At 45.0% G+C, this 25,158-nt stretch overlaps 1 protein-coding gene and 1 pseudogene across 1 annotated transcript; one reads left to right on the forward strand and one right to left on the reverse strand.

Annotated features, from left to right (window-relative positions):
* Positions 1–944: 944 nt before the first annotated feature.
* Positions 945–2,693, reverse strand: LOC120291096. Its single transcript, XM_039308027.1, has 2 exons — positions 2,471–2,693; positions 945–1,368 (listed from the first exon to the last, which is right to left on the reverse strand). The coding sequence occupies exon 2, from the start codon at positions 1,358–1,360 to the stop codon at positions 1,022–1,024; it is 339 nt and encodes a 112-aa protein (XP_039163961.1). The 5' UTR covers positions 1,361–1,368; positions 2,471–2,693; the 3' UTR covers positions 945–1,021.
* An 18,183-nt stretch (positions 2,694–20,876) lies between these two features.
* Positions 20,877–24,300, forward strand: LOC120291591 (annotated as a pseudogene).
* Positions 24,301–25,158: the final 858 nt, after the last annotated feature.

Here is a 25,158-nt window from a genome sequence, read left to right on the forward strand (position 1 = left end):
TGTCAAGTTTCTCCATATTATTATAGATAAATAATATGTAAACTTTCGGATCTTACATTGAAATTGCAATATCGTATTTTTTGCTTCACGTTAAGTGTATTCTACTCTCTCATTTCATTATTGGCTAACAAATTAATATCGTGAACGTAGGGAACCATTGACCATTTAATTAAATATTGGGTGACAACTTTTTGAGTACGGCACGTCTTCATTTAATAACAGAATAGCTGGCGGTGGCCAACATAATATAATTATATATTTAATCACACTTTCTTCTAACATAGAAAATGCCACATGAAAAATAAAATGACTCAGTATTAGGACTTTTACACTAGATTGGGCTTGTGATGCCCATTAACATTTGTCAAGTTTCTCCATATTATTATAGATAAATAATATGTAAACTTTCGGATCTTATATTGAAATTGTAGTATCATATTTTTTCCTTCACGTTAAGTGTATTCTATTCTCTCATTTCATTATTGGCTAATAAATTAATATCGTGAACATAGGGAACATAGGTGACAATTTTTTGAGTATGGTGAAACGAATAATCCGAACAAGAGACGTGGAAGGAGGATCTTGGAAATCTGGGAACAGCTTGATTCCATAACCCAAGTATTGACACTGTATAAAACGACCGACTCTTGATGTCCACGAGCCACAAGCTAAGTTGATGAGAGCAAAGTTTAGATATAGAACAGACCAAAAAAAGAGGTTAGAGATAGAGAAGAAGAGAGTCAGTGTCACGCCCCGAACCTCGAGCACGCGCACATCCCACTGTGGTCGATAGAAATGCGACTTCCCAGGACACGTCGCCGACCCATTCTTTTCAATTACACATGCGGAAGCGGATAAATAATCCCCAGACAAAACTCAATTGGGATAGAAAAGCAGGATCACATTTTCAAAACCAACCACACATCTTTATACATATCAACCAGTCAATTTACAGGACTAGGCTATTAACAAAAGATCTATAGAAGATCAGTCCTCAAAAACAAAGCTGTCCTAAGACCAGCTAGACAGGTCCATTCGCCAGCTCTTCGGGCTCCACGGGCATCGGGGGCATCGGGTCTTCCACCAACCCATCTGGAGGATCAACAGCACTCTCACCTAGAGCGGCATCTATAATACCAGGGGGAATATCAAAACACCTGGGAGGGTCATCCAAGAATCCATCAGGTCTATAGCGATACCACGCTCTAAATCGATGAGGGACCCTACCAGGAAGGTTCTCATCAACCCAGATGGTAGTCACCACAAGCTCATAGACCCAATGACTTCCGGGATCGGCATAGTCAAAAATCCTCTCAGTGACCCTCACTGGTCTACCAAAAAGCTCCGGAGGATCCGCCATCTAGGGACCTGAAATATTATCCCACAACCGGGATGAGACGATGTCTCAGCGAGTCCTACCCTCTAAAACTCAATTAGGAAGAAAATAAGCCCCAGGGTGCTCTAGCCACACAAAGAGAATAGAGGACTTACCTTGCCTCAGTCCTTCCTGCACGTCAGCACAATTCAATTCTCAATCACATTGATCATTCACAATGATTCAATTCAATCCCATTATCTATCTTTCCATACCGTCTATCAAACCAGTCGTTAATACGACAAATCCTCTCCAAAGCTATATTATATAGACGGTAGCTCGCTGAAGCTGTAGCATATAGATAGCTCACTGAAGCTGTAGCGTATAGATAGCTCACTGAAGCTGTAGCGTATAGATAGCTCACTGAAGCTGTAGCGTATAGATAGCTCACTGAAGCTGTAGCGTATAGATAGCTCACTGAAGCTGTAGCGTATATGTATATAATATTTGCTCGACCAAGCTGATACATATATAAACAACTGCTCGCCAAAGCTATCAATTCAACAATAACCCAATCCATACCTCAATTAAATCAATCAATCAATCCAATCGATTCAAACTGGCCATACAAACCAATCACGATGCTAGAAACTAACACCGGGTATTTTCAAGTTAAATACCAAAACTTCTCCAATTTCATTTAATTCCTCACTTTGGAATAATTAACCATAATCATCATTTTCACTCAATTTCGCAATTACGCATACAATTGATACAAACTGACCGGACTGCTGCGATCAGCGCGAAATTCTAACGACCGGCCATCCCGGCATAATTTTCGAAATTATTAAATAATTAAATTTAATTCCGAAAATTAAATAATTAAATACTATATTATAATAATATAAAATAATAAAATAATATTTAAAAAATCGAAATAATTATTTAATTAAAAATAATTAATTAGGGCTTAAATTAGATTACACTAATTTAAACATACAATTAGCCCTAATTAAACATCCATTAAACTAATCATACAACTAATCTAATTTACATTAAAATAATCTAATCTAACCACCTAAACCTAATTAGACTAATCTAAACACCCCTTAAGCATGATTAACTTACTAAGCAAGGTTTAGAGGATAAACTCACCGGTTTTGCGCGCCGGTGAGTTCACGGCGACCACGACACCAAGGCGGTCGATAAACCCCAAAGCGGCGACACCAACGGAGGCCGGGAAGGGCTTGAAAACGGGCCACGAAGTCTGGAACTTCTTGCTGTCTTCTGCTTCTGAGCTGGACTGAACTGCAGAGAAGAAACCAGCAACTTCAACGGCGAAAACGGGCTGATCGGAGCTCTGGCAAGCGGGTGGCTGGCAACCGGCGGCTCCGGGGTCAAGGAAATCTTATTGGAGGTTGGTATGGGTGGAGGTAGGGTAGAAATGGGGAGAAAATGGCTGAAAACCGCGAAACGAGCGAAACAGGCGGAACCAGGCCAGTCCAGACGGTCCGGCGAGCGGCGGCTTCGGGCGGCCGTACGGGACAGCCGGAGAATCGTTCCGGCGAGCGGTGAGGTGTTCCGGAACGGGCTGGATGTCTTCTTCGCGGCGATGGGTGGCTCGTTCGCTGATTCAATCGGGAAGTTAACTTTTTACTCGGATCTTTGGCGAAAGGTCGGCTGGAGCAGAAACTGGAACGAGGGGAAAACAAGGGGAAAAAGAGGTCCGGCGAGCAAGCGACGGTCTTGGGCGGCTGAGGGCTGATCTCCTCTGGTTCTTTGAAGTTCAAGATGGACAACAACAATGGAGAAAGCCTTGGATTAAGGGAGAAGAAGCTGCTGAAGAGTGGGGTCTCCTTGGGCTCTCTAGAGCTCAACACTTGCCATCTTCTCATTGGCTTTGCCCCACCATGACACCACATGACCTCAGCCACTCTCTCTCTCCTCCAATCTTCCTCTACAAGCAGCAATAGGTGCAAAAATGTGGTGTGCCATGGGAGCTACGAATTTTGGACATTCCCCCATTCAATCCATTCAATTCTCTCTTAATTCCAATCAATTGAAGCTCAATTGAAGTTCAAATAAATCGGTCCATGTGTCCTCGGCCTTCTCATGACATTTCCCTGCCAAATGATCCAACTTGCATCCCGAAGATTTGATTAAAAACGGCCCTTTGACAATCCCGAACAAAAACGGCCTTACTTTGCTTTTCCGCCAAAAATCTCGGTTTGTAGAAAAATCTTCTGGAGATGAGTCGACGTTCCTAAAATGAATTGTGACATGCCAGAACCTTCAATTTCTGAATCCGGGTTTAAAATCACGGTTAATTTCAATCTGGCGCGATTTGAGCGCGTCCTAATCTACCGGGTAGCTTTTAGGAAATTTTCAGTGCAATTGACCGTGGTTGATTATTTTCAAGCCACGACATAAATCTTCGACACATTAGCGACTCCCGATTGTCGTGAAAATCTCAAGGTTTCAAATACGGACACAGGGTACCCAAAACAGCCAGAATAATCGGTTCGGTGCCGGTCGACGAGGATATTGAAATCAGGTGGAATCACCCACACTCTAATTACATATCTCAGTCGAATCGACCTATTACTGATCTCTGTTCGATTCTGACAGTGTCGTATTGATCCTTGCAGATTTATACGGTCGAGCAGTCGGTTCATGGTCAGATTCTCAAGCCTATTGCATTTAAATTCCTTAACGGCTTCACGGATAGACTAGTTATCTCGTGAGTGATCAGCTCGAGAGAATTGAACTATAAGCACGTCGATGAAAAGTCCGTCTCATTTAATTGAAAACAGAATCAGAAATTTGGGATGTCACAACTCTTCCCCTCTTATAAAAATTTCGTCCTCGAAATTTAATCCATTACAATCCTTGAATCAAAAGGTGGGGGTACAATTCTCTCATCGACTCTTCACTTTCCCAGGTTGCTCCTTCGGTGCCGTGGTGTTGTTGGACCACTTTGACCAATGGAATGGTCTTGGTGCGCAGAACTTGCTCTTTGCGATCCACAATCTGAACCGGGCTTTCAACGTACGACACTCTGTCGTCCACGTCCAATTCCTCAAAATTAAGCACGTGGGTCGGGTCAGGCTCATACTTCCTCAACATCGACACGTGAAAGACGTCATGCACTTGCGCCAACCTCGGCGGTAATGCAAGACGATACGCTAGAATCCCGATTCTTTCCTAGAATCTCAAAGGGACCTACGTACCTCGGACTCGGTTTTCCTTTCTTTCCAAAGCGCGAAGTACCCCTCATTGGCGACACCTTTAGAAAAACGTGATCACCAACTTGGAACTCCAACGGTCTTCGACGCTTGTCTGCATAGCTTTTCTGACGACTCTGAGCGGTGCACCGCTTCGATCACGCAACCGCTGCCTCCGTGCTGAACTAACTCGGGGCTGTAAGCTTTCTTTCACCAACCTCATCCCAACACACGGGTGTTACGCATGCTCGCCATACAACGCTTCGAAAGGTGCCATCGAATACTCTGCGATAAGCTGTTGTTGTAGGCGGGTCGACGAGATGAAGCTGCTCTTCCCAACTCCCTTTAAAATCCAGACGCAAGCTCGCAGCATGTCTTCGAGGTTTGAATAGTCCTCTCGGGCTTTGGCCATCCGTCGAGGATGATAGTCAGCCGTCATCACCGGCTGCAGCTTCGTACCTAAAGCACTCGCAAGCTTTTCCAAAAAGCGGCCGTGAATCTCAGGTCTCTGTCCGAAGTAATCGTCACTGGCACTCCATGCAGACGAACGATCTGACGCACATACAGGTCCGCGTGTCTATCCAAACTAAGGTCCTTTCGTACTGCAATGAAGTGAGCCGACTTCGTCAATCTATCGACCACTACCCAAATCGAATCATTTCCTCTTTGACTCCTTGGTAGTCCAGTCACGAAGTCCATCGTGATATGTTCCCATTTCCACTCAGGAATCTCGAGAGGTTGCAAAGTCCTCCCGGCTTACGGTCTTTGTGCCTTTACTTGCCGACAGTCGACATTTGGCGACATGCTTGGCGATGTCCGCCTTCATACGAGACCACCAATAATGTTGACGCAGATTACGATACATCTTCGTCTTGCCCGGGATGAATCTCATGAATCGCTACGATGAGCCTCGATAAAATCTCCTCTCTAAGCTCCACATCGTCAGGTACACACAATCGTCCTTGGAACCTCAGTGTTCTATCCTCAGCAATCTGAAAGTTAGCATTCTTCTTTTCTGTCTCTTGCAGAATCTTCTGAATCTCTCGGATCTGTCCATTGAAGCGTCTTGATTCGATCGAACTTCCGGCTCAATTCGAGGGGTGGCCATAAGGTTCGAAAGGTGGCCTACCTCAAATTTGAAACCCGAATCTCGAACTTTCTCGATCAATCTCCATTCCTTGAGTACCATCTGAGCTATTGAAGACTTCCGACTTAGAGCATCAGCGACCTTATTTGCTTTTCCAGGGTGATACAGAATATCACAGTCATAGTCCTTCAAGAGTTCCATCCAACGACGCTGTCTCATATTCAACTCCTTCTGAGAGAATAAATACTTAAGACTCTGATGGTCAGTGAAGATCTGGAATCTTTCTCCGCACAAATAATGTCTCCAAATCTTCAAAGCGAAGATGATAGCTGCAAGTTCTAAGTCATGCGTCGGGTAATTCAATTCATTAGGCCTCAACTGACGGGACGCGTATGCAACAACTCTACCATGTTGCATCAACACGCAACCTTGAGCCCAGAAAGACGCATCTTTGTAGATCTCATAACCTCCCGGGACCAGACGGTATGGTCGGCACGCAGTGCGGTAGTCAACTTCTTCTTAAGCTCTTGAAAACTACACTCGCACTTGTCTGTCCACACGAACTTCTCATCTTTCCTCAGTAAACGAGTTAACGGCGACGCAAATACTGAAAACCCTTCCACAAACCTTCTGTAATACCCTGCCAAACCCAGAAAACTTCTGATCTCTGTTACTGTCGTCGGTCTCGGCCAGTTGATCACTGCGTCAATCTTGGACGGGTCCACTGCTATTCCTTCACCTGAAATCACGTGACCTAGAAACGCCACACGAGTTAACCAAAACTCGCACTTACTGAACTTGGCATACAGCTCATGATTCCTCAGAGTCTGTAGCACTATCCTCAATCTTGTCTTTCATGATCTTCTAGACTTCTTGAGTACACCAAGATGTCGTCGATGAACACAATTACAAACGATCTAGATACTCCTTGAACACACGGTTCATCAGATCCATAAAAGCAGCTGGAGCGTTCGTCAAACCAAACGGCATTACAGTAAATTCATAATGGCCGTATCGAGTACGAAACGCTGACTTTGGTATGTCTTCCTTCTTGATTCTCAAGCGATGATACCCCGTCCTCAAGTCGATCTTTGAAAATATCGACGCTCCTTGAAAGCTGGTCAAACAAGTCATCAATCCTCGGAAGTGGATACTTGTTCTTAATCGTCACTTGATTGAGTTGACGGTAATCGATGCACGAGACGTAACGAACCATCTTTCTTCTTCACGAACAAGCGGGTGCTCCCAAGGCGATGCGCTAGGGCGTATGAATCCCTTATCCGGCAATTCTTGCATCTCGCACCTTCGGCTCCTTCAATTCATAACAACGCCATCCGGTAAGGAGCCTTAGAGATTGGCTCTGTCCGGGTGCTAGTTCAATCACAAACTCGATCTCTCTCTCGGCGGTAGACTGGCAACTCTTTAGGAAACACATCTAGAAATTCTCGAACCAGCGATATATCTTCTAGCTTCAGCTCCTCGATTGTCGTATCTACGGGGTCGCCAAGTAACCTTGACAACCCCCGTCTAACAAACGGGTTGCCTCAAGCGACGAGATCAGAGCAATCGAGGGTCCTCCTCGACTCCCAATGAATTCGAAACTCTCACCCCCTAATGGGTTAAACTGAATCGATTTACGATAACAGTCCATCTTAGCTCGTTGCTTGGTGAGCGAGTCCATGCCAATAATCACATCAAAATCATACATGGCTAGGACTATCAGATCTATTTCCCCACTCGCTCACCAATCACTAACTTGCAACTTGAGAACAACCCAATGCAACTAACACCTTATCCTTTAATGGTGTAGATATGCTAACCATCGACTCCAACAATTCAGGACTTAATCCTATCAGCTTAACAAAGCGCTCGGCTATAAAAGAATGAGTGGCGCCGGGGTCAAACAAAGCATAAGCAGCATGGTCGTTCAACGAAACCGTACTGTAATCACATTAGGCGCTTCCTCCGCCTGTCCTCTTGTGATGGCATACGTCCTTCCCTGAGCTGGAGGTCTAATCGGTCCACCCTGTGGTGCGATCTGCGGCACAAACCCCCTATTCTGACCCAACTGAAGCGGCGGTAACTGCTGCGGTCCTCTCTGCTTTCTAGGACAATCCTTGGCTAGGTGACCTTGTTGGCCACATTCGTAGCAAGCACCCATCCTAATATAACATGGGGCTGTACCATGTCGCCTTCCTGAAGCGACATGCACCATTCCCCGATTTGGCGTTGACTTCCCAATTCCACCCTTCCTATTGGGCGGAACATGATACTTTCCTCCATACATCGGTTTCTTCCCAAACCGATTACCTTCTCTATTCGACCCAAACCGCGACCCAGATGCGGCGGCTCTCTCATTTTGATCTCTCTCAATCATCTGGACTCGTTTGTACAAGTCATTGTAGTTCCCCAAGTTCAGTAGTATCAGCGAACTCCTCAGTTCCGGCCTAAGCCCATCTCTGAACCTCCTAACTCGGTTCACCGGATTCTCGACCAATTCGGGGGCATACCGCGATAGTTCCGTGAACTTCGCTTCATCGGTCTACGGTCATAGTACCTTGGCGAAGACGCTGAAATTCTACCATCTTCACTTCTTTGGCAGCTTCAGAAAAGTACTTGTCGTTGAAAACTTCGAGAAAGGCGTTCCACTCTGGAACTACGCCTTCAGGGAATACTGTGTCTCTCGCGGCTTCCCACCAAATCTCAGCATTACCTTCTAGTTGGTAGACCGCAAGAGCTACCTTCTCCACTTGATGCACATTAGCAAAGTGCAAAAGCCTTCTCTAAGCCCTTGGTCCAAAGAATCAGCGGGGTCTCCGACCCGGTGAACCGGTGGATTCAACCTCCGGGAAATGCTCCACCAACTTATGCATTGGTCTCCCAGCGACCACATCCCTAGGTGGGACTTCGGCGGAGTGCAACAACGGGCGCGGCAGGCGGGTGCGGCGGCGGGTGCAACAAAGCGGGTGCGGTAGCGGTGGCGGCAAAGCAACGGCGGCGGTAATAGCGGCGGCTTGATTCGAGCCCGCCGATCCAACCGATTCCCCATGGCCTCAAGCATCGCGGGATCCCGTCGATCCTCGGATCACCGGCTGCTACCCCGGCACCAACAAGAGGTGGTGCTACTCCACTAGCGCTAGCCTCAGCTTGCGCTCGACCACGTCCACCTCGGGTACCGACCCTTGTTGGCGTCCTCCCCCGAGTGACTAGACTCATGGTCTTCTTCCTAGGAGTTCTCTCCTGATCACTCATAACGCAAGTTCTCTACAGATACCTGCTTTCCAATTCACATTGAATTAGAATTGAGTGACCTACCAAACAATTTACCAATCAACTAGAAATCACATGCACCAGCATGAAATCAAAGTCATTCCTACTAACTATCCCATAAACCATCGCACCTTATCACTCCAATCACAGACCCGCTCGATACCACTTAAACGGGGATGTCACGCCCGAACCTCGAGCACGCGCACATCCCACTTGTGGTCGATAGAAATGCGACTTCCCGGGACACGTCGCCGACCCATTCTTTTCAATTACACATGCGGAAGCGGATAAATAATCCCCGAGACAAAACTCAATTGGGATAGAAAAGCAGGATCACATTTTCAAAACCAACCACACATCTTTATACATATCAACCAGTCAATTTACAGGACTAGGCTATTAACAAAAGATCTATAGAAGATCGGTCCTCAAAAACAAAGCTGTCCTAAGACCAGCTAGACAGTCCATTCGCCGGCTCTTCGGGCTCCACGGGCATCGGGGCATCGGGTCTTCCACCAACCCATCGGAGGATCAACAAAGCACTCTCACCTAGAGCGGCATCTATAATACTGGGGGAATATCAAAACACCGAGAGGGCCATCCAAGAATCCATCGGGTCTATAGCGATACCACGCTCTAAATCGATGAGGACCCTACCGGGAAGGTTCTCATCAACCCGGATGGTAGTCACCACAAGCTCATAGACCCAATGACTTCCGGGATCGGCATAGTCAAAAAATCCTCTCGGTGACCCTCACTTTGGTCTACCAAAAAGCTCCGGAGGATCCGCCATCTAGGGACCTGAAATATTATCCCACAACCGGGATGAGACGATGTCTCGGATGAGTCCTACCCTCTAAAACTCAATTAGGAAGAAAATAAGCCCCAGGGTGCTCTAGCCACACAAAGAGAATAGAGGACTTACCTTGCCTCAGTCCTTCCTGCACGTCAGCACAATTCAATTCTCAATCACATTGATCATTCACAATGATTCAATTCAATCCCATTATCTATCTTTCCATACCGTCTATCAAACCGTCGTTAATACGACAAATCCTCTCAAAGCTATATTATATAGACGGTAGCTCGCTGAAGCTGTAGCATATAGATAGCTCACCTTTGAAGGCGTAGCGTATAGATAGCTCGGGTGGACCCTAGCGTATAGATAGCTCCTTTGAAGCTGGGCGTATAGATAGCTCACCTTGAAGCTGTAGCGTATAGATAGCTCACGAAGGGCGTAGCGTATAGATAGCTCTTTGAATTTTAGCGTATATGTATATAATATTTGCTCGACCAAGCTGATACATATATAAACAATCGCTCGCCAAAGCTATCAATTCAACAATAACCCAATCCATACCTCAATTAAATCAATCAATCAATCCAATCGATTCAAAGCGGCCATACAAACCAATCACGATGCTAGAAACTAACACCGGGTATTTTCAAGTTAAATACCAAAACTTCTCCAATTTCATTTAATTCCTCACTTTGGAATAATTAACCATAATCATCATTTTCACTCAATTTCGCAATTACGCATACAATTGATACAAACCGACCGACATTCTTTGCGATCGGCGCGAAATTCTAACGACAAGCCATCCCGGCATAATTTTCGAAATTATTAAATAATTAAATTTAATTCCGAAAATTAAATAATTAAATACTATATTATAATAATATAAAATAATAAAATAATATTTAAAAAAAAATCGAAATAATTATTTAATTAAAAATAATTAATTAGGGCTTAAATTAGATTACACTAATTTAAACATACAATTAGCCCTAATTAAACATCCATTAAACTAATCATACAACTAATCTAATTTACATTAAAATAATCTAATCTAACCACCTAAACCTAATTAGACTAATCTAAACACCCCTTAAGCATGATTAACTTACTAAGCAAGGTTTAGAGGATAAACTCACCGGTTTTGCGCGCCGGTGAGTTCACGGCGACCACGACACCAAGGCGGTCGATAAACCCCAAGCGGCGACACCAACGGAGGCCGGGAAGGGCTTGAAAACGGGCCACGAAGTCTGGAACTTCTTGCTGTCTTCTGCTTCTGAGCTGGACTGAACTGCAGAGAAGAAACCAGCAACTTCAACGGCGAAAACGGGCTGATCGGAGCTCTGGCAAGCGGGTGGCTGGCAACCGGCGGCTCCCGGGGGTCAAGGAAATCTTATTGGAGGTTGGTATGGGTGGAGGTAGGGTAGAAATGGGGAGAAAATGGCTGAAAACCGCGAAACGAGCGAAACAGGCGGAACCAGGCCAGTCCAGACGGTCCGGCGAGCGGCGGCTTCGGGCGGCCGTACGGGACAGCCGGAGAATCGTTCCGGCGAGCGGTGAGGTGTTCCGGAACGGGCTAGATGTCTTCTTCGCGGCGATGGGTGGCTCGCTCGCTGATTTAACCAGGAAGTCGACTTTTTACTTGGATCTTTGGCGAAAGGTCGGTTAGAGCAGAAACTGGAATGAGGAGAAAACAAGGGGAAAAAGAGGTCTAGCAGGCAAGTGACGGTCTTGGGTGGCTGATGGCTGATCTCTTCTGGTTCTTTGAAGCTCAAGATGGACAACAACAATAGAGAAAGCCTTGGATTAAGGGAGAAGAAGCTGCTGAAGAGTGGGGGTCTCCTTGGGCTCTCTAGAGCTCAACACTTGCCATCTTCTCATTGGCTTTGCCCCCACCATGACACCACATGACCTCAGCCACTCTCTCTCTCCTCCAATCTTCCTCTACAAGCTTGGCAATAGGTGCAAAAATGTGGTGTGCCATGGGAGCTACGAATTTTGGACATTCCCCATTCAATCCATTCAATTTCTCTTAATTCCAATCAATTGAAGCTCAATTGAAGTTCAAATAAATCGGTCCATGTGTCCTCGGCCTTCTCATGACATTTCCCTGCCAAATGATCCAACTTGCATCCCGAAGATTTGATTAAAAACGGCCCTCTGACAATCCCGAACAAAAACGGCCTTACTTTGCTTTTCCGCCAAAAATCTCGGTTTGTAGAAAAATCTTCTGGAGATGAGTCGACGTTCCTAAAATGAATTGTGACATGCCAGAACCTTCAATTTCTGAATCCGGGTTTAAAATCACGGTTAATTTCAATAGCGGCGCGATTTGAGCGCGTCCTAATCTACCGGGTAGCTTTTAGGAAATTTTCAGTGCAATTGACCGTGGTTGATTATTTTCAAGCCACAACATAAATCTTCGACACATTAGCGACTCCCGATTGTCGTGAAAATCTCAAGGTTTCAAATACGGACACAGGGTACCCAAAACGACAGAATAATCAGTTCAGTGCCGGTCGACGAGGATATTGAAATCAGGTGGAATCACCCACACTCTAATTACATATCTCAGTCGAATCGACCTATTACTGATCTGTTCGATTCTGACTTAGTGTCGTATTGATCCTTGCAGATTTATACGGTCGAGCAGTCGGTTCATGGTCAGATTCTCAAGCCTATTGCATTTAAATTCCTTAACGGCTTCACCAGATAGACTAGTTATCTCGTGAGTGATCAGCTCGGAGAATTGAACTATAAGCACGTCGATGAAAAGTCCGTCTCATTTAATTGAAAACAGAATCAGAAATTTGGGATGTCACAACTCTTCCCCTCTTATAAAAATTTCGTCCTCGAAATTTAATCCATTACAATCCTTGAATCAAAAAGGTGGGGGTACAATTCTCTCATCGACTCTTCACTTTCCCAGGTTGCTCCTTCAGTGCCGTGGTGTTGCCAGACCACTTTGACCAACGGAATGGTCTTGGTGCGCAGAACTTGCTCTTTGCGATCCACGATCTGAACCGGGCTTTCAACGTACGACACACGGTCGTCCACGTCCAATTCCTCAAAATTAAGCACGTGGGTCGGGTCAGGCTCATACTTCCTCAACATCGACACGTGAAAGACGTCATGCACTTGCGCCAACTTTGGCGGTAATGCAAGACGATACGCCAGAATCCCGATTCTTTCCAGAATCTCAAAGGGACCTACGTACCTCGGACTCAGTTTTCCTTTCTTTCCAAAGCGCGAAGTACCCCTCATTGGCGACACCTTTAGAAAAACGTGATCACCAACTTGGAACTCCAACGGTCTTCGACGCTTGTCCGCATAGCTTTTTTCGACGACCCGAGCGGTCCGCAATCCGATCGATCACCGCAACCCTCCACCGACGCTGAACTAACTCTGGGCTGTAAGCTTTCTTTCACCAACCTCATCCCAACACACGGGTGTTTGCATGCTCGCCATACAACGCTTCGAAAGGTGCCATCTGAATACTCGCTGATAAGCTGTTGTTGTAGGCGGGTCGACGAGATGAAGCTGCTCTTCCCAACTCCCTTTAAAATCCAGTACGCAAGCTCGCAGCATGTCTTCGAGGGTTTGAATAGTCCTCTCAGACTGGCCATCCGTCTGAGGATGATAGGCCGTACTGTACTGCAGCTTCGTACCTAAAGCACTCTGCAAGCTTTTCCAAAAAGCGGCCGTGAATCTCGGGTCTCTGTCCGAAGTAATCGTCACTGGCACTCCATGCAGACGAACGATCTGACGCACATACAGGTCCGCGTGTCTATCCAAACTAAGGTCCTTTAAATGCGCAATGAAGTGAGCCGACTTCGTCAATCTATCGACCACTACCCAAATCGAATCATTTCCTCTTTGACTCCTTGGTAGTCCAGTCACGAAGTCCATCGTGATATGTTCCCATTTCCACTCGGGAATCTCGAGAGGTTGCAAAAGTCCTCCCGGCTTACAGTGCTGTGCCTTTACTTGCTGACAGGTCAGACATTTGGCGACATGCTTGGCGATGTCCGCCTTCATACCAGACCACCAATAATGTTGACGCAGATTCTGATACATCTTCGTCTTGCGGGATGAATGCTGTAGCGCTACGATGAGCCTCGATAAAATCTCCTCTCTAAGCTCCACATCGTCAGGTACACACAATCGTCCTTGGAACCTCAGTGTTCTATCCTCAGCAATCTGAAAGTTAGCATTCTTCTTTTCTGTCTCTTGCAGAATCTTCTGAATCTCTGGATCTGTCCATTGAAGCGTCTTGATTCTGATCTGAACTTCCGGCTCAATTCTGAGGGTGGCCATAAGGTTCGAAAGGTGGCCTACCTCAAATTTGAAACCCGAATCTCGAACTTTCTCGATCAATCTCCATTCCTTGAGTACCATCTGAGCTATTGAAGACTTCCGACTTAGAGCATCGGCGACCTTATTTGCTTTTCCGGGGTGATACGAATATCACGGTCATAGTCCTTCAAGAGTTCCATCCAACGACGCTATCTCATATTCAACTCATTCTGAGAGAATAGATACTTGAGACTGTGATGGCGGTGAAGATCTAGAATCTTTCTCCGCACAAATAATGTCTCCAAATCTTCAGAGCGAAGATGATCACTGCGAGTTCTAAGTTATGCGTCGGGTAATTCAATTCATTAGGCCTCAACTGACGGGACGCGTATGCAACAACCCTACCATGTTGCATCAACACGCAACCCAGTCCACTGAAAGACGCATCACTGTAGATCTCATAACCTCCAGGACCAGACGGTATGGTCAGCACAGGTGCGGTAGTCAACTTCTTCTTAAGCTCTTGAAAACTACACTCGCACTTGTCTGTCCACACGAACTTCTCATCTTTCCTCAGTAAACGAGTTAACGGCGACGCAAATACTGAAAACCCTTCCACAAACCTTCTGTAATACCCGCCAAACCCGAAAACTTCGATCTCATTGCATTGTCGTCGGTCTCGGCCGGTTGATCACTGCTGCGTCAATCTTGGACGGGTCCTTTGCTATTCCTTCACCTGAAATCACGTGACCTAGAAACGCCACACGAGTTAACCAAAACTCGCACTTATCGAACTTGGCATACAGCTCATGATTCCTCAGAGTCTGTAGCACTATCCTCAACTGTCTTTCATGATCTTCTAGACTTCTTGAGTACACCAAGATGTCGTCGATGAACACAATTACAAACTGATCTAGATACTCCTTGAACACACGGTTCATCAGATCCATAAAAGCAGCTGGAGCGTTCGTCAAACCAAACGGCATTACAGTAAATTCATAATGGCCGTATCGAGTACGAAACGCTGACTTTGGTATGTCTTCCTTCTTGATTCTCAACTGATGATACCCCGTCCTCAAGTCGATCTTTGAAAATATCGACGCTCCTTGAAGCTGGTCAAACAAGTCATCAATCCTCGGAAGTGGATACTTGTTCTTAATCGTCACTTGATTGAGTTGACGGTAATCGATGCACAGACGTAACGAACCATCTTTCTTCTTCACGAACAAAACTGGTGCTCCCCAAGGCGATGCGCTAGGGCGTATGAATCCCTTATCCAGCAATTCTTGCATCTGCACCTTCAGCTCCTTCAATTCAGACAACGCCATCCGGTAAGGAGCCTTAGAGATTGGCTCTGTCCCGGGTGCTAGTTCAATCACAAACTCGATCTCTCTCTCTGGCGGTAGACCTGGCAACTCTTTAGGAAACACATCTAGAAATTCTCGAACCACGATATATCTTCTAGCTTCAGCTCTCGACTATCGTATCTACGACGCTAAGTAACCTTGACAACCCCGTCTAACAAACGGGTTGCCTCAAGCGACGAGATCGAGCAATCGAGGGTCCTCCTCGACTCCCAATGAATTCGAAACTCTCACCCCTAATGGGTTAAGGCTGAATCGATTTACGATAACAGTCCATCTTAGCTCGTTGCTTGGTGAGCAGTCCATGCCAATAATCACATCAAAATCATACATGGCTAGGACTATCAGATCTATTTCCCCACTCGCTCACCAATCACTAACTTGCAAAAGAACAACCCAATGCAACTAACACCTTATCCTTTAACGGTGTAGATTTGCTAACCACCGATTCCAACAATTCAGGACTTAATCCTATCAGCTTAACAAACTGCTCAGCTATAAAAGAATGAGTGGCGCCAGGGTCAAACAAAGCATAAGCAGCATGGTCGTTCAACGAAACCGTACCTGTAATCACATTAGGCGCTTCCTCCGCCTGTCCTCTTGTGATGGCATACGTCCTTCCCTGAGCTGGAGGTCTAATCGGTCCACCCTGTGGTGCGATCTGCGGCACAAACCCCTATTGTCGACCCAACGGGGCGGCGGCGGTAACTGCTGCGGTCCTCTCTGCTTTCTAGGACAATCCTTGGCTAGGTGACCTTGTTGGCCACATTCGTAGCAAGCACCCATCCTAATATAACATGGGGCTGTACCATGTCGCCTTCCACAGAAGCGACATGCACCATTCTGATTTGGCGTTGACTTCCCAATTCCACCCTTCCTATTGGGCGGAACATGATACTTTCCTCCATACATCGGTTTCTTCCCAAACCGATTACCTTCTCTATTCGACCCAAACCGCGACCCAGATGCGGCAGCTCTCTCATTCTGGTCTCTCTCAAACATCTGGATCCGTTTGTACAAGTCATTGTAGTTTCTCAAGTTCAGTAGTATCAACGAACTCCTCAGTTCCGGCCTAAGCCCATCTCTGAACCTCCTAACTCGGTTCACCGGATTCTCGACCAATTCGGGGGCATACCGCGATAGTTCCGTGAACTTCGCTTCATACTGGTCTACGGTCATAGTACCTTGGCGAAGACGCTGAAATTCTACCATCTTCACTTCTTTGGCAGCTTCAGAAAAGTACTTGTCGTTGAAAACTTCGAGAAAGGCGTTCCACTCATGGAACTACGCCTTCAGGGAATACTGTGTCTCTCGCGGCTTCCCACCAAATCTCAGCATTACCTTCTAGTTGGTAGACTGCAAGAGCTACCTTCTCCACTTCAGTGCACATTAGCAGTGCAAAAGCCTTCTCTAAGCCCTTGGTCCAAAGAACTGCAGCTTCGGGGTCTCCTGACCCAGTGAACTTCGGTGGATTCAACCTCCGGAAATGCTCCACCAACTTATGCATTGGTCTCCCAGCGACCACATCCCTAGGTGGGACTTCAGCAGGTGCAACAACAGGCGCGGCAACTGGTGCGGCGGCGGGTGCAACAGCAGGTGCAGTAGCGGTGGCAGCAGCAACGGCAGCAGTAATAGCGGCGGCTTGATTCGAGCTCGCGATCCAACCGATTCCCCATGGCCTCAAGCATCTGCAGGATCCCGTCGATCCTCGGATCACCAGGGGCTGCTACCCCAGCACCAACAAGAGGTGGTGCTACTCCACTAGCGCTAGCCTCAGCTTGCGCTCGACCACGTCCACCTCGGGTACCGACCCTTGTTGGCGTCCTCCCCCGAGTGACTAGACTCATGGTCTTCTTCCTAGGAGTTCTCTCCTGATCACTCATAACGCAAGTTCTCTCTAGATACACTGCTTTCCAATTCACATTGAATTAGAATTGAGTGACCTACCAAACAATTTACCAATCAACTAGAAATCACATGCACCAGCATGAATTCAAAGTCATTCCTACTAACTATCCCATAAACCATCGCACCTTATCACTCCAATCATAGACCCGCTCGATACCATAAACGGGATGTCACGCCCGAACCTCGAGCACGCGCACATCCCTTGTGGTCGATAGAAATGCGACTTCCCGGGACACGTCGCCGACCCATTCTTTTCAATTACACATGCGGAAGCGGATAAATAATCCCCAGACAAAACTCAATTGGGATAGAAAAGCGGGATCACATTTTCAAAACCAACCACACATCTTTATACATATCAACCGAGTCAATTTACAAGGACTAGGCTATTAACAAAAGATCTATAGAAGATCAGTCCTCAAAAACAAAGCTGTCCTAAGACCAGCTAGACAGTCCATTCGCCGGCTCTTCGGGCTCCACGGGCATCGGGGGCATCGGGTCTTCCACCAACCCATCTGGAGGATCAACAGCACTCTCACCTAGAGCGGCATCTATAATACCAGGGGGAATATCAAAACACCTGAGAGGGCCATCCAGGAATCCATCAGGTCTATAGCGATACCACGCTCTAAATCGATGAGGGACCCTACCAGGAAGGTTCTCATCAACCCAGATGGTAGTCACCACAAGCTCATAGACCCAATGACTTCCGGGATCGGCATAGTCAAAAATCCTCTCAGTGACCCTCACCTGGTCTACCAAAAAGCTCGGAGGATCCGCCATCTAGGGACCTGAAATATTATCCCACAACCGGGATGAGACGATGTCTCGGCGAGTCCTACCCTCTAAAACTCAATTAGGAAGAAAATAAGCCCGGTGGTGCTCTAGCCACACAAAGAGAATAGAGGACTTACCTTGCCTCGATCCTTCCCGCACGTCGCACAATTCAATTCTCAATCACATTGATCATTCACAATGATTCAATTCAATCCCATTATCTATCTTTCCATACCGTCTATCAAACCAGTCGTTAATACGACAAATCCTCTCCAAAGCTATATTATATAGACGGTAGCAAATTGAACGTAGCATATAGATAGCTCACTTAAAGCTGTAGCGTATAGATAGCTCGAAGCTGTAGCGTATAGATAGCTCACGAAGCGGGTAGCGTATAGATAGCTCACTTTGAAGCTGTAGCGTATAGATAGCTCACTGAAGCTGTAGCGTATAGATAGCTCACTGAAGCTGTAGCGTATATGTATATAATATTTGCTCGACCAAGCTGATACATATATAAACAACTGCTCGCCAAAGCTATCAATTCAACAATAACCCAATCCATACCTCAATTAAATCAATCAATCAATCCAATCGATTCAAACGGCCATACAAACCAATCACGATGCTAGAAACTAACACCGGGTATTTTCAAGTTAAATACCAAAACTTCTCCAATTTCATTTAATTCCTCACTTTGGAATAATTAACCATAATCATCATTTTCACTCAATTTCGCAATTACGCATACAATTGATACAACCGACCGGACTCGTAATGCGATCGCGAAATTCTAACAACCGGCCATCCCAAGCATAATTTTCGAAATTATTAAATAATTAAATTTAATTCCGAAAATTAAATAATTAAATACTATATTATAATAATATAAAATAATAAAATAATATTTAAAAAATCGAAATAATTATTTAATTAAAAATAATTAATTAGGGCTTAAATTAGATTACACTAATTTAAACATACAATTAGCCCTAATTAAACATCCATTAAACTAATCATACAACTAATCTAATTTACATTAAAATAATCTAATCTAACCACCTAAACCTAATTAGACTAATCTAAACACCCCTTAAGCATGATTAACTTACTAAGCAAGGTTTAGAGGATAAACTCACCGGTTTTGCGCGCCGGTGAGTTCACGGCGACCACGACACCAAGGCGGTCGATAAACCCCAAAGCGGCGACACCAACGGAGGCCGGGAAGGGCTTGAAAACGGGCCACGAAGTCTGGAACTTCTTGCTGTCTTCTGCTTCTGAGCTGGACTGAACTGCAGAGAAGAAACCAGCAACTTCAACGGCGAAACGGGCTGATCGGAGCTCTGGCAAGCGGGTGGCTGGCAACCGGCGGCTCCCGGGGGTCAAGGAAATCTTATTGGAGGTTGGTATGGGTGGAGGTAGGGTAGAAATGGGGAGAAAATGGCTGAAAACCGCGAAACGAGCGAAACAGGCGGAACCAGGCCAGTCCAGACGGTCCGGCGAGCGGCGGCTTCGGGCGGCCGTACGGGACAGCCGGAGAATCGTTCCGGCGAGCGGTGAGGTGTTCCGGAACGGGCTGGATGTCTTCTTCGCGGCGATGGGTGGCTCGTTCGCTGATTCAATCGGGAAGTTAACTTTTACTCGGATCTTTGGCGAAAGGTCGGCTGGAGCAGAAACTGGAACGAGGGGAAAACAAGGGGAAAAAGAGGTCCGGCGAGCAAGCGACGGTCTTGGGCGGCTGAGGGCTGATCTCCTCTGGTTCTTTGAAGTTCAAGATGGACAACAACAATGGAGAAAGCCTTGGATTAAGGGAGAAGAAGCTGCTGAAGAGTGGGGTCTCCTTGGGCTCTCTAGAGCTCAACACTTGCCATCTTCTCATTGGCTTTGCCCCCACCATGACACCACATGACCTCAGCCACTCTCTCTCTCCTCCAATCTTCCTCTACAAGCTTGGCAATAGGTGCAAAAATGTGGTGTGCCATGGGAGCTACGAATTTTGGACATTCCCCATTCAATCCATTCAATTCTCTCTTAATTCCAATCAATTGAAGCTCAATTGAAGTTCAAATAAATCGGTCCATGTGTCCTCGGCCTTCTCATGACATTTCCCTGCCAAATGATCCAACTTGCATCCCGAAGATTTGATTAAAAACGGCCCTTTGACAATCCCGAACAAAAACGGCCTTACTTTGCTTTTCCGCCAAAATCTCGGTTTGTAGAAAAATCTTGGAGATGAGTCGACGTTCCTAAAATGAATTGTGACATGCCAGAACCTTCAATTTCTGAATCCGGGTTTAAAATCACGGTTAATTTCAATCGGCGCGATTTGAGCGCGTCCTAATCTACCGGGTAGCTTTTAGGAAATTTTCAGTGCAATTGACCGTGGTTGATTATTTTCAAGCCACGACATAAATCTTCGACACATTAGCGACTCCCGATTGTCGTGAAAATCTCAAGGTTTCAAATACGGACACAGGGTACCCAAAACAACAGAATAATCAGTTCAGTGCCGGTCGACGAGGATATTGAAATCAGGTGGAATCACCCACACTCTAATTACATATCTCGGTCGAATCGACCTATTGCGATCTACGTTCGATTATCGACAAAGTGTCGTATTGATCCTTGCAGATTTATACGGTCGAGCAGATCGGTTCATGGTCGATTCTCAAGCCTATTGCATTTAAATTCCTTAACGGCTTCACCGAGATAGACTAGTTATCTCGTGAGTGATCAGCTCGGAGAATTGAACTATAAGCACGTCGATGAAAAGTCCGTCTCATTTAATTGAAAACAGAATCAGAAATTTGGGATGTCACAGTCAGCTTCGCCTCAAATGGATACCGTCTCCCCAGTAGCACCACCACATCAAGAAGCTAGTTCTCCTCAGCTCAAAATAACCAGTGCTAAGACTCTAGCTGAATCTACCAACCTCACTTCCATTCCCTCCCACTACGCCTTCACCACCCCGACTTCTGGTGATCAAGCCGTTCATCCCGACCACGATGACTCCATCCCCGTCATCGACTTCTCTCTCCTCTCCTCGAGTAATCCCGATCAACGGTGTAAAGCCGTCTCGGATCTTGCCAAGGCTTGTGAAGACTGGGCATCTTCATGGTACGCATGTTCCTAGCTTGTTCATTATCTGCTTCATAGTAATTTTCTTTATTTAGATTTTGTGGCGAGCATCCGAAGCAAACAGTTGGTATCTTCGCTGGTCACGTTTATAATACTCAAAAAAAGGCTAGGAAAAATATAAAGTCTGGGACACTTGGGCCGCGTTTGGCAACTGGCCAAATAATGAAAATTTCTATTATTTTGTTTCCGTAAGTAGATTTGGAATAGAAATCTGTTTGGTAAAATTTTTGTTTCCGAAAACAAATTTCTATTTTTGTTCTCGGAAGTAGATTTGGAACATAATTGAGAAGTAGAAAAAGTAAATTCTTTGTTTCGGGAACAATTCCTTTTTTAAAAAAAAAGGAGGAAGAAGGTAGCCAGTGGCCGAGCTCCTTTTTTTCTTAAAAAATTGATTTTAAATTTAGTTTAATTATTTTTTATATTAAAATTTGAATTGTGCTAAAACGACGTCGCTTTTGTGTTTCTTTGCTGAGTCAGTCTTCTGGCAAGCCACGTAAGCGAGCAAAATTAATAAAAAATCGTCACGTAAGATTTTCAGTGGGGTTCATCGGATGTGACACTTAAGTATCCCATTTGTTTTTTTTTTAAAAGCACTTAAGTGTTACTTTTTTTAACTTTTGACACTTAATTGTCTTCTTATGTCAAGTTTGGGCACTTTGGGTATTTTTTTGCCGAAAAATATAAATTGAATTGGCTGATTCAACCCATGATTGTTCATTCATGCCGGAGCTAAACAGAAATAGTGATAAACTATTCTCCTGACATAGCATGCATGAGATTGGGCGCTGCACGTAAATCAAACCAGACAGCTTTTGTCTTTTTAAATCTATCTTTTGTAATTGGCATAAAAGCTGGAGTCATTCCTCGTCATCAGTATGACATAAACTCTTTATACATGATCCGACAGTGTGTTGTTCGCTATGTATTGATGATAGCCTTTGGTTGTATATGTAAGTAGTTGATCAACCACGGAGTGCCCAAGAGTCAAATGAAGGCGACGGTCGACGCGCTGATGGGATTTTTCGATCTGACAGAGGAGGAGAAGAATGAGTTCCAAGGGAAGCACCTGTTGGATCCCATAATATACGGGACGAGCTTCAGAGCTTCGGTCGACAAAGTGTTCCTCTGGAGAGATTTTCTGAAGATGATGGTGTATCCAAAGTTTCACTGCCCTCCCGAGCCAGAAGGCATGAGGTATCCACTCTCTCCCTCCCTCTGTCGGTTTTGCGTGCAAGTTCTCAGTTTGCATATACGTACTGAAATTTCTGTTTTCTTAATACCATTTGTCTATTTATTTATTTATTTATTGTGGGTGAGTGATCATTAGGTTACAAATAGTGGTAATAACAACTATATTTCCTTACTGTAGCTTTAACGCTAAAGTCCAAGAAGCAGCAGAACCTTTCCCTTGGGGACAATTTTTTGGCAATCGAGTATAGAATGAAATTACAGAATCTTGAGGGATCGAAAAATTCAAGAGTACGTATGTGGGTAGAGCAAAATAAGTTGTTACTCTGCGCACCGTATCATGCTAAAATAATGTTCAGAATTATCAATCTTTGACTTGGTACTTCGGAGTTATCAATGCATCCAGATCTTAGTGCACAGTAAAAGATTGCATCGAGATCTTAGTGCACATTGTAATATTATCGGGTACATCAGAAAAAGAAAACATGATGAGGAACTTGAACAAATTCTTCTTGGTAACACCGAATCTTCAACTTGACTAATTCCAATCTCTGTCCGTGTATAAGACTGTCCACTTGGGTGGCAGACTTGAGCTCTAAAGTTACCTATGTACGACATGACGTGATTTGTATACCAGAGTTGCCATATCTGCAGGAAGCACTTGAACAACTTCAACCCATCTGATGCGCGAGATCTTAAGCATCTTGGGTTCTGGTTTGTTAGTTTTGTACAGTAGATCTACTTTTACCTAGAAATCTAGTAGTCTTGAAATAAGTACGTGATTCTTTTGTTAGGATACCATTATTTTGGATCATCTTGATATCAAACAAGAACAAGTTTGTAAGCCTAGAAAAAAAAAAGGGCAGTGCGGATCCCATTTGATGGGGCAAAATAATTGGTAATACCCCAGATAAAAGAAAGAGTGATAAAAACCTGTGAAATTCCTAAAGATGAAAAGAACTCCACCACGGCATTTCTTCTGATAAATGCGAGCAATGTTTGTTGCAGTGAAGTTTTAGCTGAGTACACTGGGAAGCTCCGGAAATTAGCCAGGGAATTGCTCAAGGGTGTATCGGAGAGCCTAGGACTTGGACCGGGCTATATCGACGAGGCAATGAACATGGATTCAAGCCTACAGATATTAGCAGCGAATCTGTATCCGCCGTGCCCACAGCCAGAACTTGCCATGGGCCTACCCCGCACTCAGACTATGGCCTGTTGACCATCCTCATGCAGAATGATATTGGCGGCCTCCAGGTGCACCATGGCGGGAAGTGGGTCAAAGTTGATCCCATTCCGAATGCCTTTGTGGTCAACACCGCTGATCAGCTCGAGGTAAATATACAGAAATCCACGTTTTATCTTTCTAATCTCCCTTATCTGTCTTGCAAGAGAGGTCCAATTAATTTCAAATCTCGGTTTGTACTGTGTGCCTTGGTTTATGGAAGGTAAATTGTGAAACATAGAACTATAGATGTAGATACAGTGTAGGTATTTATTGAAGGAAAATTGTCATAACATAGAAATGCAGAAAATACGGTTGTCTTAAAAATTTGCTGAAACGTACTCTATCGTCTTTGTTTCTTTAACCGGATATTAATCAGCAAAAAGATTGATACGAATCTCTGTAATTTACTCTGGTTTAGCCATTGAACGGAGGAAGCTCATTGCAAATACTTTGTTTTTTTTTTCTTGAAACTTTGCAACTGTGCAAGATTATGAGCAATGGGAAATACAAGGGCGTTTTGCATCGAGCTGTCGTGAGCAACAAGGCTACAAGGATATCGATCCCTTTTTCCACTGGACCGTCACCCGACACTGTCGTTGTGCCAGCGGAGCAGCTGGTGGATGGCAAGCACAACCAAGCCACAGACATCTCGATGAATTACGAGTACATGGAATTTAAACAAAGCGGAGTACTCCATAAAGGGTAGTGCCCGGATCAGGTAAATATATGATTTTGTGCAGCCTACTGTTGTGTTGTATTATGTAAAAAATGGATGTGATTGTCTACTGCTTCTAGTCTATTTGGACTCCTCGGAGAGCAACCTTATGGAACGTTTAATATATGCGAGGTGCGAGAACCGTACAATACTGATGGATGTAAGCTGAACATTTCCGAGATGTATCTTCCTGGCATAATAAATGGAAGTGAGAACTGCATAATCTCTGATTAAACACCGTAAGTTCGTATTGCTATACCAAATTATGATGGTCGGTCAGCATGAGCATGCAAATTTGCATGTCTAGATTTTCACGGAAATGACCACCTGATTGGGTGGAAAATATCGAGTACTTGCCACAACTCGAAGAACTTGTTTCGAATATAATCTCCTCAACAAAACAATGATCTTTTTTTTCTTTTTTCTTTTGGTTTGAATTAATGACCTGTTTAGGCGGAGACAATGCGTTGACCCCTGGCATCATTGCCACAGAGGCACAGAAATTTTCAGAGTTTCTTTGAGAGGTCTGAATGAGCGTGTCCTCATAACGAATGATGGAGGGGTCTATATATAGGCTCTAAAGGCTAGCTCAAATTAGAATAAGAAAGGTTGTGATTGAAATTTGAAGGCTAATGTGTACAATATGAATCAACTGTCAAGGTCAACATGAACATAAGATGGACGGTGAGCATTAGATACGGTGGTCAATTAAACTAGGAAGGTAAGATTGCAGTTTGATCCAATGGTATGTGAAGATAGGGAGAGTCAGGTAACCGAAAGCAACCGCTAGATTAATTGACAACCAAGCAATCAAATCCTATCAACAATGTGTAGCATGGTAGAGGAAAA

This window comes from Eucalyptus grandis, chromosome 3, assembly GCF_016545825.1.
Source record: "Eucalyptus grandis isolate ANBG69807.140 chromosome 3, ASM1654582v1, whole genome shotgun sequence".
Taxonomy (NCBI): domain Eukaryota; kingdom Viridiplantae; phylum Streptophyta; class Magnoliopsida; order Myrtales; family Myrtaceae; genus Eucalyptus; species Eucalyptus grandis.